Consider the following 15922-nt stretch of genomic DNA (forward strand, 5'->3'; position numbering starts at 1 on the left):
TTGGATAATCCATGATAGCGATAGATATTGTCAAGAAAGAGCTTAGCTATTTCTTCACCTGTGATAGATTTTGTACATGGTACAAAATGTGCCATCTTAGTAAAACGATCTGCTATCACCAATATAGAGTCGTAAGAACTTCAGATTGGAAGATTCGTGATGAAGTCCATAGAAACAAAAGACCATGGTTGCTCTTGAATGGGTAATGGTTGAAGAAGTCCAAAAGGTCAATGACGAGGAGTTTTTGATCTTGAGCAAACATTACATGATTGTACAAAATCTTTGACTGCCTTCCACATTTGAAGCCACCAAAAATTCCTAGATATCAGCTCCAAAGTCTTATTATATCCAAAATGTCCTGCTGCTGGAAAGTCATGACGAGCTTGAAAAATACGTAAACATGTTTCTCCTTCTGGAACATATAGGCATCCTTCGAAATAGAGTAGGTTGTTCTTGAATTCAAATTTAGAAGAATCATGAGATTTAGAAGAATTATTCTTGATATCATGAACAAGAGGCTCTGAAGACATACTTAACTGGACTTGCTTAAGAAAAGTTAAATCAACAGTCAATATTGATTTTATTGCTTGAAGATGAAATTGCTCTGACTTCAAGAGAACCATTCTTTGTTGCTTAAAAGCTGCATCTCCTTCTTTTGGAGCAAGATAAGAATGTCTAGACAAGGCATCGAACAAACCTTGGTATTTTCTTGGCCGATAAATAATGATGAACTCGAATCTTGATAAAGACATGCTCCAACGAGCTTGACGATGATTTAATACATGTGCTGACATAAAATACTCAAGGTTCTTGTGATCTATATATACGGTGACTGGACTAGAAGCGCCTTCTAGATAATGACGCCATTCTTGAAAAGAATCCACAATTGCAAGAAGTTCTTTGTTGTGGATCTCATAATTGATTTCTGCTACTGAGAATTTTCTTAAATGAAAAGCTACTAGATGAAGTTTGTCATCTATTCCCATTTCTGAAAAAAGTGCACCCAGAGCAAAGTGTGATGCATGTGTTTCCATAAAAATGCTTTGAAAAAATCAACACGATACAAGATTGGTGCAGAAATAAATGTTGTCTTCAAAGATTCAAAAGCAACTTCCGCTTCTTGATTCCATTGGAGTTTGTCTTTATAAGTCAAACGTGTAAATAGAGCTGCAACTTGAGAAAATTCTTTGATGAAGATCTGATAGTAGTTGGCAAATCCCAGAAAATATTGGACATCTCCTACCGTTTTTGGGATCTTCCAATCTATAATAGTTTGAACTTTCTTAGGATCCATCATAAGTCCATCATTTGATATGATGTAACCTAAGAAATCTACTTGAGTAGTGTGGAATACATACTTTTTTATCTTAGTATAGAGTCATATATGTGTTAATTTTTGTAACATATGACAAACATGAAGTTCATATTCTTCTAGATTCTTAGAATAGATCAAGATGTCGTCTAGATAACAGACCACAAAATCGTCCAAAAATTCTCGAAAAACATCATTCATTAGATGTTGAAAAGCTGCTCGTGCATTTGTAAGTCTAAAAGGCATGACGTTGTATTCAAAATGTCTATACCTAGTTCAAAACGCAATCTTCGATTCATCTCTTTCTTTGATGCGTACTAGATTGTATGCTCTTCGGAGATCTATTTTTGTATAGATTTTAGCTTGATTCAGCTGATCAAGAAGTCTAGATATTAAAAGTAGTAGATATCTGTTCTTGATGGTAATCTTGTTGAATCCTCGATAATCAACAAACATCAGCAATGATCCATCTTTTTCTTCACAAATAGAATTAGAGCTCCTACTGGAGATTTAGAATGGCGTATGAAATTCTTGGCTAGATTTTCTTCAATATACTCCTTGAGTTCAGTCAACTCATTTTGTGATAAACTGTAGATTGGTCCGAATGGTGGTTGTGCTCCTTCTTGAAGGTCAATTGAGCAATCATAGGGACAATGTTCCGGAAGTATATCCGCATTCTTTTTTTCGAATACATCTTGAAATTCTTAATATTAGCTTGGAATGCCACTTGAAGTCTTTCGACCAGTAGAAACATGTGTAACATAAAGAATATATGGTGATTCTTTTATAGCAGCATGCAAGAAAGCTTTTGCACTTATAAATACGGGTTTAATTGAATTGGACTTATGACTCTCTATTTGATTAACTACACTATTAGTTATACTTTTAGAGAAAGTAAGAGTTTGGAAAATCCAATCTATTTGAGGGTTGTAATTTTCTAACCATGATAAACCTAAAATGACTAAATTAGAGGGAGATCTAATGATATTAAATACTACAAAGCTATTATGACCATTGATTATTACTTTTATACGAAGGATTTCTTGAGTAATATCCCCAGAAGACAATGGACGACCATCTATGACTTCTACATGAACATGTTTAGTTTTCTTTACTAAAGATATGCTATATCTTTTAGTAAATTCTTCATCTAAGAAACATGCTGAGGCTCCTAAATCTAATAAGGTAGAGGCTTTGTAATATTTAGGTCCTCAAATAAAATTTAATATAAAAGAAGGAGAGGGCTCTGAGGAGAGAATAGAACCTTTACTAGATGTTGTGCAAGGTTCCAGCCGCACGGTCCCTATTGTAGCTGGATAAACTCGTTTTCTAATATATTATCTTCTTTCACAGCCATACTCCTCATTTTGTAATTACATCATTTCTTTGGACAATGTTGAGCAGTGTACTTTGGTTCTCCACAATATAAATATAATCGTTCTTGACGATGACAATTCTTTTCTTGCTCAGTTAGAGGTTTGATACGTACTGCATCAATTTACATATCCTCTACTTCTGAATGTATGTGTTGAAGAGGTGTTGGTGTTGCCATTGAATTATAGTAATATTAAGATCGGTTCTTAGATTGAAATTTAAAAAGGCGATTATCGCACTTCACAGCAAAGTCAATTGCTTGACTCAATGTTTGAAAATCAGGTAAGTCGAGCATTAATTTTTTTACTTCATATTATAATCCGTAGAGAAATTGGCTAATAAGTGCAGCATTATCCGACTTGATATTAATTGCATGTTATTGAAATTCTGAAGTGTACAATATTACTGATTGATTGCCTTGTCGTAAAATATGGATCTTATTGATTGCAACACGAATTGTATCATGTTTTCCATACATGGATCGAAATTCCACCAAAAAAGTCTCTAGATTATCTAATATTGGATCTCGTCATTCAAGAAAAGATTAAAACCACGATAGTGCTAAACCTGAAAGAAGCATACCAATGAATCTAACTTGCGATTCTGGAGTTAGATAGCTTTGGGGTTGAAGTTCAATCACAAGTTGCACTTGATTGATAAATCCTTAAAACTTGGATCTGGTGCCATCAAACTTCTCGGGTAGGGCAATTCTTGGTTCTCTAACACTGGAAGGGCGTTCCACCATAGGAAAAAGGATATGATTTGGTGCAGATATTGAAGCAGCTCCAATCATTTCTATATCTTCACTTCTTGCGAATCTTATTGCTCCTTGTAGTAGTAAATTGAGTTGATACATTGCAAGCATTAACTCTCTCAATTGCTCTTACATTTGTACCATTATACTCTTCATTTCAACAAGTTCTGCCATGATAACACTTAGAAAAGAGATATCTAATATCGCTCAAGACAAATAGAAGAGAGGACTTGAGAATAAAGAAAATACTAAGGACAATATCAATTTAGAAGAGGGTAATCCGCAACTTCTAATATGCTAATATCTTATCAAGAAAAAGGGGTAATCCACTCTTAATCAAGATTAGACAAAGCTTTGATATTCTAGGTGTACTCTTGTCAATCTGTCAAGAACAAGAACTCGATAAAAAAGAAATTCAGACAAGTGAGCCTTCACTCAAAGAAAGGTAAAAAAATATAAATAAATGAGTATGTATATTGAAAGAGAAACTAGAATGGCTATTGCCAAAAGACAAGATAACTAGAGACCCTTGAAACTAGACTAGAAGCAAGAAATGAGTTGACAAGAGTGAAGAGGGCTTCACTCTTGTCTCTATATATACTATCTAACTAGGGGCTACGTTGTGACATTCTATAGGACCTCCAATATGTGTTGACTTTGTAGGACACATGCCTTGACTTACAAGGCAAGTTTTTCTACGTGTGGGCGACATAGTTAGCTTGATCTTCAAGCTAATAACATATGTGGCACATGGCCAACTTGTTGACCACGTTTCTAATCCAAAAAGTCAATTAAAGACACCTATGAAGTCAAAGCAACGTCTATGAAGATTTTAGGAAGCTTTCATATTAAATAGTATAGAATTAACTTACTTTTATCTACTTTTACTTACTTCCACCTATTTGTATTTGTAATTACTAGCTTACATAAGTATATCCGTGACACTTGGAGTGGTAAGAAACTTTATGTTTCATACATGAAGATTTTTGGATGCATTGCTTATGCAAAGGTACTAGATTGTATGAGGTCCAAAGTTGATGCAAAAGGTACAAAATGTATATTTGTTGGATATTTTGAATGTACCAAAGTATATAGGCTAATGTGTTTAGAAACCAAGAAGATCATCAAAAGTCGTGATGTAGAGTTTTTAGAGCATAAGAGTGCTTTTGAATACTTGAAAGAGTCTCCAAGAAGGAATAAAGGTATGTCTATGGTTACATCTTCAAGTTCAGCAAAGAAAGAAGAAGAAGAAGATGATGATGACAATGAGGATGGAAGAAATAGAAGTCAAGATTAAGTGCCAAAGAAGGTAAATCATAGTATGCCTTCAATTGCTAGAACCAACAATAAAAACAATGAAGATATTGAAGGTGATGATGACGATGAAGAATATCAACCTTTGAATGAGAAAAGATAAGTATTGAGGAAGAAGAAGGATGGAATACAAGAAGAAGAGTCTTCTTTAAATGAAAAGAAATATCCTTTGAGAGAAAAAAAACCATGTGGTGAATGGTGGAAGAACCACATCTTTCCTCAAGTAAGTGAAGAACATGCCAATGTTGCACTTCTTACTAATCCATTGAGTTTATGTGATGCAATGAAGTCTATGGATGCATTGAAGTGGGAGAATGCTATGGAAGAAGAGTACAAATCACTCATGGACAATGAAACATGGGAATTGACTCAACTTCCACCAAATCGATCTTCAATTGGTTGTAAGTAAGTGTTTAGAACCAAAAGAGATACAATGGATAATATTATGAGATGTAAGTCTAGATTGGTTGCTAAAAGCTACTCACAAGTTGCTGGTGTAGATTTCAATGAGACATTTGCTTCCATGGCCAAATTCACCACTATTAGAACCATTATGGTAATTGGGGCAGCATTGGACTTGGAGATACATCAAATAGATGTGAAGAAGACGTTCTTGAATGGAAGTTTGGAAGAAGACATCTACATTGAGCAACCTCAAGGATTTGTTGAAGAAGGCAAAGAACACCTTGTTTGTAAGTTGAAAAAATCCTTGTATGGCCTAAAGCAATCATCAAGGACATGGTACCAACGCATTGATACATTCTTTGTGAGTGAAGGATTTGTAAGGAGTGAGGCTGATCATTCTTTATATGTGATGCAATCAAATGAGTTCATATTGATTGTCATCCTCTATGTTGATGATTTGATCATCTTAACCAATACGTTGAAGATGATGGATTGGTTGAAAGTAAAGTTAGAAAAGGAGTATGAAATGAGTGATTTGGGAGAGCTTCACTATTATTTAGGAGTGGAATTTGTAAGAGATCGTGCTAAAAAGACCAATACAATGAGCCAAAGCAAGTACATTAAAGAAGTATTGAAACGATTCAACATGGAGGAGTGTAAGCCTATTGGAACACCATTAGATGTAAACTTGAAGTTGATGAAGCTCACGGATGAAGTATTTGCTGAAGTTGAAGGTCAAATGCAAGGTGTTCCATACAAGGCAGCAATGGGCTCACTTATGTATATAATGGTTGGCACAAGGGTGGATCTTGTATATGCAGTGAGTGTTGTGAGCCAATACATGTCAAAGGCTAGACCAATCCATTGAGCAACCATCAAAAGAATCATGAGGTACTTAAAAGGCACTTTGAACTTCAAATTATGCCTTGGAGGTGATAACATCAGTTTGCATGGTTATTGTGATGCGGATTGGGTTGGAGATGCAAATAATAGAAGGTCAACAATGGGCTATGTATTCTTTGCTGGAATAGAAGCAATTTCATGGAATTGCAAGAGACAACCAACAATTGCAAGATCAACAATGGAGGCGGAGTACATGGCAGCAAGCCATGGTACAATAGAAGCAATATGGTTGAAACAACTTTTGGAGGATATTGGAGATGTGCAAATGGAAGCAACTCTAATGGAGTGTGACAATCAAGGATGTCTTGCATTTGCAAAGAATCCAAAGTAACATTCAAGGACCAAGCTTATTGACATTCAATATCACTTTATAAGAGAGAAGATTGAAATGGGAGTGATTAATATGAAGTATTGTGCAACAGAGGAAATGCTTGCTGATTTGTTGACAAAGGCATTAGTAAAAGATAGACACCACATGTTGACAAAGGCTTTAGGATTAAAAGCCATTTGACTAATAACAAAGTGGGAGTATTAAAGTAAAAATAGAATAAGTTACCTTATAGAAGATATTAACTTAGGTAAGTTGCTAGTGGTCAAAGGTTTGACTCTTTGTATATGGTAAGGGCATCCAATGGATATAAGACGAAGTCATGGACCAAGAGTCAAAGTCAAAAGGATAAAGTATTAATAAAGAAATATCCAAAGACTAAGTATGAATCATTAGTATGTGTCATAGGATACTCTTGAGGCTCGTGAGATGCCAAAAGGATCTTAGAGCCACATGTGTAAAAATCAAAGAGTGGAAGTTGTCTTTTACAGCAGCAACCACTATCTATAAGTAATGGATATTCGAAATGACAGACATCTTATTCCATACTCTCTTTGTGTGCAACCTTGCCAATGCTAAGTGTTGTGTCTTCAAAATGCTTGTTCTTCAATACAACCTACTTGAAATTCAATAACCTTTAATTCAACCATTTGATCAAGCTCAAACTTACAGCATATACTTTAAATAACTATTCATATAAATCCTTGAAATTTGAACTGTAGATCTACTACCAAATTCACAAAAAATTTCAAAATATAATATCCTTTTTATTTTACAAATTCCAAAGTCACCTAAAACAACTATGACTTTGCAAAGCTCTTACAAAATTACTACATACTCAAATCAATCAAATTCAATTCCCAAAGAAATTTTATCAAGCTTGCCTTCAAATCTTTTTCTTAGATCTTCAAAAAAACTCTAGAGTTTCCATAGGTGCCTAATTCTGTGCCTTAGGGATTGATTTTGATCCAAGTTGATAATCGGCCTTCTTTGATATCAATTTTTGCCATTTTGAATTAATTTTTGCTAAAATCAACTTCTAACTTCCTCATACATATGCTCATATTTTTTATTTTTCTAATCTACTTTTTTTTGCTTTATTTATGGCCTTATAAAGTAAATAGAAGCTTACTTTGTAAAAAGGTAGTATTTACATCTTTAATTTTACTTTCTTTTGGACTATTGTCTATTTTCTAAGATAATTTGCTATAATATTTGAAGTAAGATCTTCTATTCTATAATATTTTTTTTTCTTTTCACCTATTAGTCATATTACATCATGACAATGGTCTAAATGAATATTTTAAAAACTTCCATAAAGAATTGTACTAATTATCCAAACTATTATTATAAAGAAGTACTCAATCACCTTTTTCAATTGCTCTAGGCTTCAATTGATGTTGTTTATCAAACCAAGTCTTATTTCCTAGCCTAACCTTTTATAATCTTTTCAATGTTAGCTCCACATTTCATAATCTTTGTTCAAGTTGTCAAATTTTAGTAGCCAACAACTCTTTTCTTATCAAACTATCTTTCTAAAGTAACATATTCTAAATTGGCACATGTTCTTCAATTAATATAATAGGTTTTTGACTTGTCATGAATTCCACTTGCATACATCCTGTCACTGAACTATGTATTATTCAATCAGCCTATAATACATAAGATAGAAGATGACGCCATTCTTTTATTCTTCTATTACAAGCTTTAATCAAAGTTTTTATAATTGGTGAATGTCCGTGTTCATTCTTTGCATTCTCTTTTGGATTATAAGTAATAGTCAATAATAATTTAATTTTATATCTTTTAAAGAATTCACAAGCTTCATGTGTAGCTAATTTTCTATGATCTGTAGTAATCTTTTTTACATATCTATGGCAAAAAATATCAACTTCAAGCAAAAACTTACAAATTTTTTCTTTAGACTTTATTTTTAGTACCATGCCTTTCATTAGATTTGATAAATCTTCACAAATCAAAACTAAATACTTCATTTGCCATAATTCTATTGACAAAATAACCAAATCTACAATCCATTTAAAATTAATTGGTCAATAATGACCAATTAATAAGGTGGTCTTTTCATCCTAGAATAGAATATTATCAATATTTGAGAAGACCTATCAACTATCTTCAAAGGAGATATAGATCAGAGTATCTAGCAAATACAATTCATTACATCTTGGACTTTATCAATATGGAATTATTGCTCCTTGTAGAACTTGTTTCTAGAAGAGGGGATGATGTCACAAACATTCTAATAATTATTTAGGTAATATGAATAGGTAGAAGTAAGTAAAAGCAAATTAATTTGATAATATTTTATAGAAAAGCTTCTTAAAAGCTTCATAGACATGTTTTCACCTTTATACATATTTATAGGTGATTGATAGATTAAAAACTTAGTCAACAAGTTAGCCACATATTGCACGTATTAGTAGCTTATAGAACAAGCTAACTACGTGCTGTACATATAGAAAACTTGTTTTGTAAGTTAAATATGTGTCTTATAAATTGAACACATGGTAGAGGTCCTATTAAATATTGCCACATAACTCGTAGGTAGATAATACATATAGAAGCAAGAATGAAGCCTTTTTCACTCTTATTAAACCTTTTCTTACTTCTAATCTAATTTCAAGAGTCTTTAGACTCCTAATCTTTAACAATAGCCATTCCAATTTCTTCTTGAATATGTATACTTTCTTATTATCATTTTGTCATCTCTCTTTGATACTTATTATTTAAAGATGGATACTTTGCAACCTTCAAAATTCAACAATAGAAGTTTTTCTAACCTACTATTCAACTATAAACATATGTAAAGTCAAATACTCATCTATGAAGCTTCTAAGAAGCATTGCTATAAGGTAATATTAAACCTATTTAAATTTATCTTCTATCTAATACTTCTTATCTAGATAAATATGCATATCCATGACAAATGGTGGATTTAATGTGAATTTCTAAGCTATTAAACACATTCTTTTGGATATTTTAAAATATTTATTTTTTTGAATAAAAAAATAATATAAAATATTTATTATTAAGATCATTTTTGAAGTTTCTTTTCATAGCCTTGTTGGTAATGATATAAAAAAATAAAAAATAAATATTTATTTTAAAAAAATATAATTTAAAAGGATATAGAAATATGGCTAATAAGTCTTAATTTAATTATATACATAATGATAATGTTTGAATTAGTTTTAGACTTCTCAATTTATATGATAAATTTTATTTATTTTAAAGTTTATCAACTTCTATATATTTAGATATATCTATTCAACTATCTTGTTATGTTTTAATATTATCAATCTTTGCTATTATCTTTTTGAATCATCATATAGAAATCTAATATTGATATGCTAAGTAATGCTTTTGATATAGAGTTAGCAAGATTAGGAACCATAATTTTATCATAAGTTTTCAAATTAAGTCAAACTTCTAACAACATATATATTTTATAATAACTTCTTTTTAATAATTTATGAAAATACATTATAAACATATATACAAAAGTAAATAATTTTTTATATTCAAACCATTATTATTTTATGTAATAATAAAATATAGATAAGAAATTAAAAATTAGAAATCCAAAAGTACATTTTTTTAATACAAACCTCCTATCAACAAATGAAAAAAAAAACAACAATTACATTAAACATCCTAAATTAACATACAATTTCACGAAAGAAAAACATTAATTCAACCATAAAAAAGCAACAGTACACCAAAAGAAGGAAAATAATCACATTGAGCTTTATTTACTACCAATAATACACATGCATCAAAGATATTTTAAAAAAAGAAGGAAAAAAAAAAAAGTAAACACACTTATCAATTAATTAGAATGTGGGGATGACGTTGCATCTATTGGATGTCCTTTTTCCTTCTTTTTTCCAAGTCGTGAGGGCATAGGGGGCCCAAAGCCACACCCGGCGAGGGTTCGAAACAAAATATGGAGCGTGTTGGGCAACATTTTCCAGCCGGATAATGTTTTGCTTGCTTGCTTGCTTGCTTCGACAAAGCCCCGCGATTGAGCTCATGCAGCTCACGAATACGAAGACAGAGAGACGGAGATTGTGTGTGTGTGTGTATGCTGCTGTTGGAGAAAATGGGTTCATGCGGTGCTTAGACTCTTCGCTCAAATTTACCTGCACAATATCATCCCGTGCTCGCCGTAGCGGAGCTCGTCAATTGGTGTTTCTATTCCTCTGTGATGAGTCTTCACCGTGATTGCTGATTTCGATTTTTTTTCTTGTCGACTAGCATGTGATTCCAATCGCTCGAACTCAATTTTCTGAATAATTGGTTCGAGTTCGTGAGGTACGGGAAGCCCTGTGTAACTTGTGCTTGTTTTTTATTCCGGTGTTTGTTTTGTGTTGTATTGGAAGTTTGTTGATGTGGCGTTCTTTTTTTTCTTCTTTTTCTTTTTTCTTTTTCATTTTGGTTGTTCTTTGAGGGAAGAAGAGTGACATGTCCTTTCCTGACCTAAATTTTAGTGATTGTTTGCCATCTGTTAGGTTTTACCACCGAGAGCGCATTCATTGTTCCGTGTTGATCCTGATTCTGAAGCTTTTGTTTGCACTGGTGTCGTGAAGCATTTTGTTGAGGATGCGGAGCCAGGAATGACCTTGATCGTATGAGGGTTGACGGGTTTCTCGAAACGTCTCAACAAGGGTGTTAGAGTTTGGTTTAGTCACTTCAGGCATCATGAATTTGTCCAGGCTTTCATGCCGGGCTGGCGAGGGGATCGTTCCATGCCAATCTCATGAGCGCTGTGTGCGGAGAACTGAATTCGTAGGACCTTCTTGCAGAGGGCTATGTGGGAATTTTGAGCGAACAAGATGTATGGGATGCAGTTCGCAGAGGATAATTGTCGTTAGGAGAGCATTGAGGTCAAGAAACTCAGTTAGGGTAGGAGCCCTAGAGTGCAGGAGTAGTCTCGATTCAACTAGTGCAAATTGCACAATTCTTGGACATAAATTCGGGTTCCATACAAGTAGAGGAATAGGACTAACCTTTCCAGAAGAAAGAGCGGATTTCTGTTGCAAAGCAGTGGTGGAGTCAGGTTCACCAGCAGGTACAACGCCAGATGATAAAGCAGATGGACATGATGGTTCCGTTTTAACAGGAGATGGAAGTGAGCTGCAGAATACTGTGCAATTAGTAGAATGTGCCATGCTAGCTGCCACTGCAGGCCTTGCTTACTTTCTTAGTAATCTTCTTCGACTTGAGGTATTTCTCTTCTCACTTAGAAGTATAGGTCAATGTGTACTATGAGAACGTTATAAGGTTTCAGCAGTTTGGATGTGCTGGTGTCTCACCTAAATTGAAGGATTGGTCTCAAAAAATTTAAGGAATTGGCTAGAGTATCTGGTATGCTTGATAGGGGATAAATATTTTACAAGAGACAGTGTGCTCGAAAATGGAGTTGGTGTAATTTAATTTTGGGAGCGCGTTGAATGGCAGGCCTACTTTGGATGTTTCTTCCCCTTACCTGTGGTTATATCTTCTATGCGTTGGGGAGCTGCAGCAGGCAGAAAGACTATGGTATGATTACTTGGACCAGAGCATCATTTCTACTACATCTCATTCTTCCAAGTTTTGGCATGTAAAGAAAATTGATATGAGAACACTAGTTCTATAGCCTGTTCATTGTTGCTTGTGTTCCTAGTGGCATGAGAGAAAGGCAGATTGCTCCTTCCTAAAGTGGCGTTCTTCTCTCTATTTTTCTTTTCTTAGGTGGCGACGGCTATGCTATTGCTAATACTATCAGGACCGTTGAAGGCTGCTTCTTATTTGGTCAGTAATCTACCACCTTCCTTAGCCAGTCACTTGACAATCTTGATTTGATAAATCCTTTGCAGGTTCAAAATGCTAACTTTGTGTTTATGCGTTGTCCCACGCTCTGATGACCCACAGCTTATTCTACATTACCTCAGCCTGAGCCAGCATCTTGTGTGGTTTTGAACTTTGAAAAGTGATAGGGAATTGATGAAGTGACAATGAATGGATTGCAGTTGATGCATGGGTTTGTTGGGCTAGCGATGGGCGCCTTTTGGAAGTAAGTCATGCAAAATTCTTCAGTTACCTTAGCTGCAAGATCCAAGGAAAAAGTTCATGTTTAATTATTGACGTTTTGCAGATGACCAATTATCTGATCATATTTGTACTTTTGATTTGCAGATGGAACTTTAATTGGGGCCTTTCTATAGTAGGTTGCACAGTGGTAAAAATCTATACCGTCGCTTATTGAGCATTACCTTCCTTGGAATTTGAGTTGTGTGTGTGTGTGTATGTGAAGTTTTACCGGCAACGTTATCCATCTCATTAATTATTGCTTTGATCTATCGATGAAGCTGATTTAACTCATTAGACGTGTAGCCTGTTATATTAAGCCCTTTGCTAGTCGGCGTTGTTTCGAGATACGTAGGCTTAAGTGTAGTGAGTCTTTGTCCCTACTTCTAATAGTTTGTATGGCTTGTTATGTAGCTTCCCATGTATGATTGCCCTAACTTTAGACGAATCGTTTCTGATTCTGCAGGTTAGATGTCTGGGAGCATTGGGATTTGTTCTTCTAACTTCATGGCTATTAAGGGATAATATTCTGGCTTTGGTAAGTTTTTAAGTCATTGTCTGGCTTGTCTTTCGCCATGCTTTCAGGAACAAGAAATCTACGTATTAGTAATTTATTCGTGGTTACTCTCGTGCAATTGTTACTCACCTGATTTAATCTGCTATTTAAAATCATTAGTTGGAACATCCTTTGCAAGATCCTGAAATTGGTATCTTGCATGAAATGGCATGCTTAATTCAGGTCGACTAAGAAGAAGAAGTGAAAAGATCATTTAGACAACATGGGCTACTCATGTCTGTTTTGATGGATGGTGTAAATATCTCCGATCTTTGCCATGAAGCACTCCTGCCCGTAAAACTCATGTGTTCAGATGTTGTGCAGATTACCATGAATGCTCATGCATCATTGTCCTACATGCTAGCAGCAGTTGGGATCAACTTAGTGCCAACAATGCCGATGATTTATGTTGTCTTTGCCTCCTTGGTGAGTAGTCTCTCTTCTATACAATTTAGTGAATATTTAGGAAGATGGAGGTTGTGTTGCAGTCCACAGATTCAACAGGATCGTTGCTTCACATCAACTGTGTTTACCATGCTTTCATCTAATTTTGGCTTGTGATGTTACTTGCAGCTTGTGGTAAACTGCGGCTCCTTTGTTTTTCTTCTCCATGTCCTGTACGCTATCTTTCTACGGCGTCTAGGTATTAGGGGTTCCATCACCGTTCCAGGGTGGGTAGAACGAGCTATTTGATTTAAGTTTCTCTTCAAATTATGCCATGTTTCTTATCGATAATACTACCAACATTTGATGAATCACAAGATTCATCAATTGTTTATTATCGATCTTACGAGGCGTCCTTGTGGACTGCTCGAACCTTTCTCAGAGACTTCATGTCAGAGGTGGATCGCAAGTGTATGTGGTAGTTGGTTGTAGAGAATGAGATTGGTTAAGCAAGCTGGAGAAAATTATGTTCGGTCCTCTAAATGCCCTTGCAAAGTGATGAAAATCCACTTTGTTTTAGACTGATTATTATCAGTCTCGAAAACATTTCCCTCTTTGATATTATTTTTTCTACTTCAAAGCCTTTCGAACTAGCTCGTATACAAAAAAACAAACAGCGTTTGCCAGGATGCTTCTCGCCATAGCTGGCCCAAATCCACAGTATAACCCTTTCACCCCCCGCGACTTGATTACCTTCCTGAACGCATCAAATGTACTAGTGTACTTAGGATTTGTGTAGTCATCCACCTGGATTACACTCTTGATCACATCTGCAGGGTAGACACACAACCAGAACATAGCCCCTGCAACTGCTCCAGCGAGTAACAGTGAACCTGTGCCTAGATTGCTTGCGGAGCCCCCTTCTAACTGCTTTGTACCTTGATAGGATCCGAAGTATGCCGCATTACCAAACACTTCTCTTAGGAATGTGGGCGTTAGCCCTTTATAAAACCCTAGAATACCTCCTTGGCGAAATATATGTTTTGCCACGTCCAGGCACCCACCGTACTTCCTCGGTGAAGGCCTTGGAATTGCAGGAGCTTCAAGATCACTCAAGATTCCTGGGTTATCAGTACTCTCCACTATCAAGGTCCTTAGTCCAATCTCTCCTTGCTGGTTTGAAGAATCGATGTTGTCAGTATTTGCAGTCATTTCTTGTGTCGTTTGATTACTTACTGGTACTTTATCCTCTTCTCCTGGTGTTATTAGCGATGGTGTTGAATTACTTTGTGCTTGGAGTCTACACTTGACAAGTTCCGTTGGACATGCAACAAAAGAAACCGCAAAGCCAGCTCCAGCACCGGCTACCATTTGCTGTGGAATGGTGAGTGTAGTGCAGGATCTTGAGTTTCGCAACAGAAAAGTTTCCATTTGACCTCTTGCAGTGAACAGGACAGCGTTAAATAATGCTACAGAGGCTAGTGGAGCGCTGAGGCCGCGGTACAATCCCCTGAGTCCTTCGGTGGCCATGATCTTCTTCACGGTATCCACAGCACTAGGGTTCGGTTGCCCATGGCTCCCACTGTTCATTTGAGACTGCAGCTTCACCTTCACTGTGTCAAAAGGATGACCAACCAGCAGTTGGGCAATACCGGCCATGGTGCCTGCCGTCAAATCCTTCCCAACCTCTACCAGACCTCTGTGACACATTTGCCTTGGTTGAGATTGATTCCTGTGCGTCGAGATAAGCCTCACAAAGCGTGCAGGATTGCCCCCTCCATCGACCTCAGGATCCCATGTCCTTATGGATCATTCTCCTGATGTTCACCTCTACGAGCCTCGTGCCTACGTTTAGGTGATCAAAGCCTTCATCAATTACGTTCTGGTTGCAAGAACAATCCATAAATTCCATCTGTTCTTATCGCATCGGTTGCACGCACTTACGTTCAGATTTTATAACTTAATGGCAGATATTCCAATTGAGTTGTGAAGGAAAGAAAATAGCAAGCGGGTTGCGATGAATTAAATCCCTTGGGTCGTATTCATGTTTAGATATAGTCAAGTAAGCCGTGTAGAAAAACATGACGCTGCAAACAAACCCAAGGATTGTCACTCATCTGTTTCTAGGATCTCGTCCTCATGCAACACTTCCACCGAAAATTCGTCTTCAATTGCGTCACTTTTGCGCTGAACTCCAGAGTTGGTTCAAAGGGATAATCCGTGAACCTCATTAGCACCTCTTCTAACTTGTCCTTTCGACTCCAAGAGGCGTGAACGCAATGCAAAATCAAGAGGCGAAACTTTTGGCGGCGTTAATAAAAGGTGTCCAATCACTCACAGGATGGCAGGAGATTCACAATTTAATCTATATCTCGTCCACTTACGGTTTGTCTATTTCTTGTAACTGGTATAAGTATTGCATTCCAGAACTGCCAAGGATAAGTCCGAAGCGCAAAATTAAATACAATCCTACTAGTTGTGTCTCAATTTCCTCAATTTTTCATT

The 15922-nt window shown here is 35.7% G+C and overlaps 2 protein-coding genes across 5 annotated transcripts; one reads left to right on the forward strand and one right to left on the reverse strand.

Moving 5' to 3' along the window:
- The first annotated feature begins 10363 nt into the window (after positions 1–10363).
- Positions 10364–13821, forward strand: LOC112292597 (uncharacterized). 4 transcript variants are annotated; one of them, XM_090256449.1, is made up of 9 exons: positions 10364–10722; positions 10920–11634; positions 11869–11949; positions 12142–12201; positions 12420–12463; positions 12586–12628; positions 12944–13015; positions 13358–13459; positions 13607–13821. In XM_090256449.1, the coding sequence occupies exons 2-9, from the start codon at positions 11110–11112 to the stop codon at positions 13724–13726; spliced, it is 1047 nt and encodes a 348-aa protein (XP_090112575.1). In that variant the 5' UTR covers positions 10364–10722; positions 10920–11109; the 3' UTR covers positions 13727–13821. The 4 variants fall into 4 exon arrangements, with proteins under 4 accessions (XP_090112575.1, XP_024397017.1, XP_073395449.1 ...); XM_024541249.3 differs by having other exon boundaries at positions 10384–10722; positions 10998–11634; XM_073539348.2 differs by having other exon boundaries at positions 10392–10722; positions 13358–13821.
- An 82-nt stretch (positions 13822–13903) lies between these two features.
- Positions 13904–15559, reverse strand: LOC112292120 (mitochondrial carnitine/acylcarnitine carrier-like protein). Its single transcript, XM_073539346.2, has one exon. It carries the CDS (start codon positions 15125–15127, stop codon positions 14048–14050), a length of 1080 nt encoding a protein of 359 aa, XP_073395447.1. The 5' UTR covers positions 15128–15559; the 3' UTR covers positions 13904–14047.
- Positions 15560–15922: the final 363 nt, after the last annotated feature.

Source organism: Physcomitrium patens, chromosome 15, assembly GCF_059467195.1.
Source record: "Physcomitrium patens ecotype Gransden chromosome 15, ASM5946719v1, whole genome shotgun sequence".
NCBI classification, from domain to species: Eukaryota; Viridiplantae; Streptophyta; class Bryopsida; order Funariales; family Funariaceae; genus Physcomitrium; species Physcomitrium patens.

Bases quoted from the DNA above. Each gene is read 5' to 3' on its own strand.
- LOC112292120 (XM_073539346.2), bottom strand. From the start codon at position 15,127: ATGTGTCACAGAGGTCTGGTAGAGGTTGGGAAGGATTTGACGGCAGGC.
- LOC112292597 (XM_073539348.2), top strand. From the start codon at position 11,110: ATGAATTTGTCCAGGCTTTCATGCCGGGCTGGCGAGGGGATCGTTCCA. The intron at 11,635-11,868 runs GTATTTCTCTTC...GTTGAATGGCAG, and splicing joins GTAATCTTCTTCGACTTGAG to GCCTACTTTGGATGTTTCTT. The intron at 12,464-12,585 runs GTAAGTCATGCA...TTTGATTTGCAG, and splicing joins GCGATGGGCGCCTTTTGGAA to ATGGAACTTTAATTGGGGCC.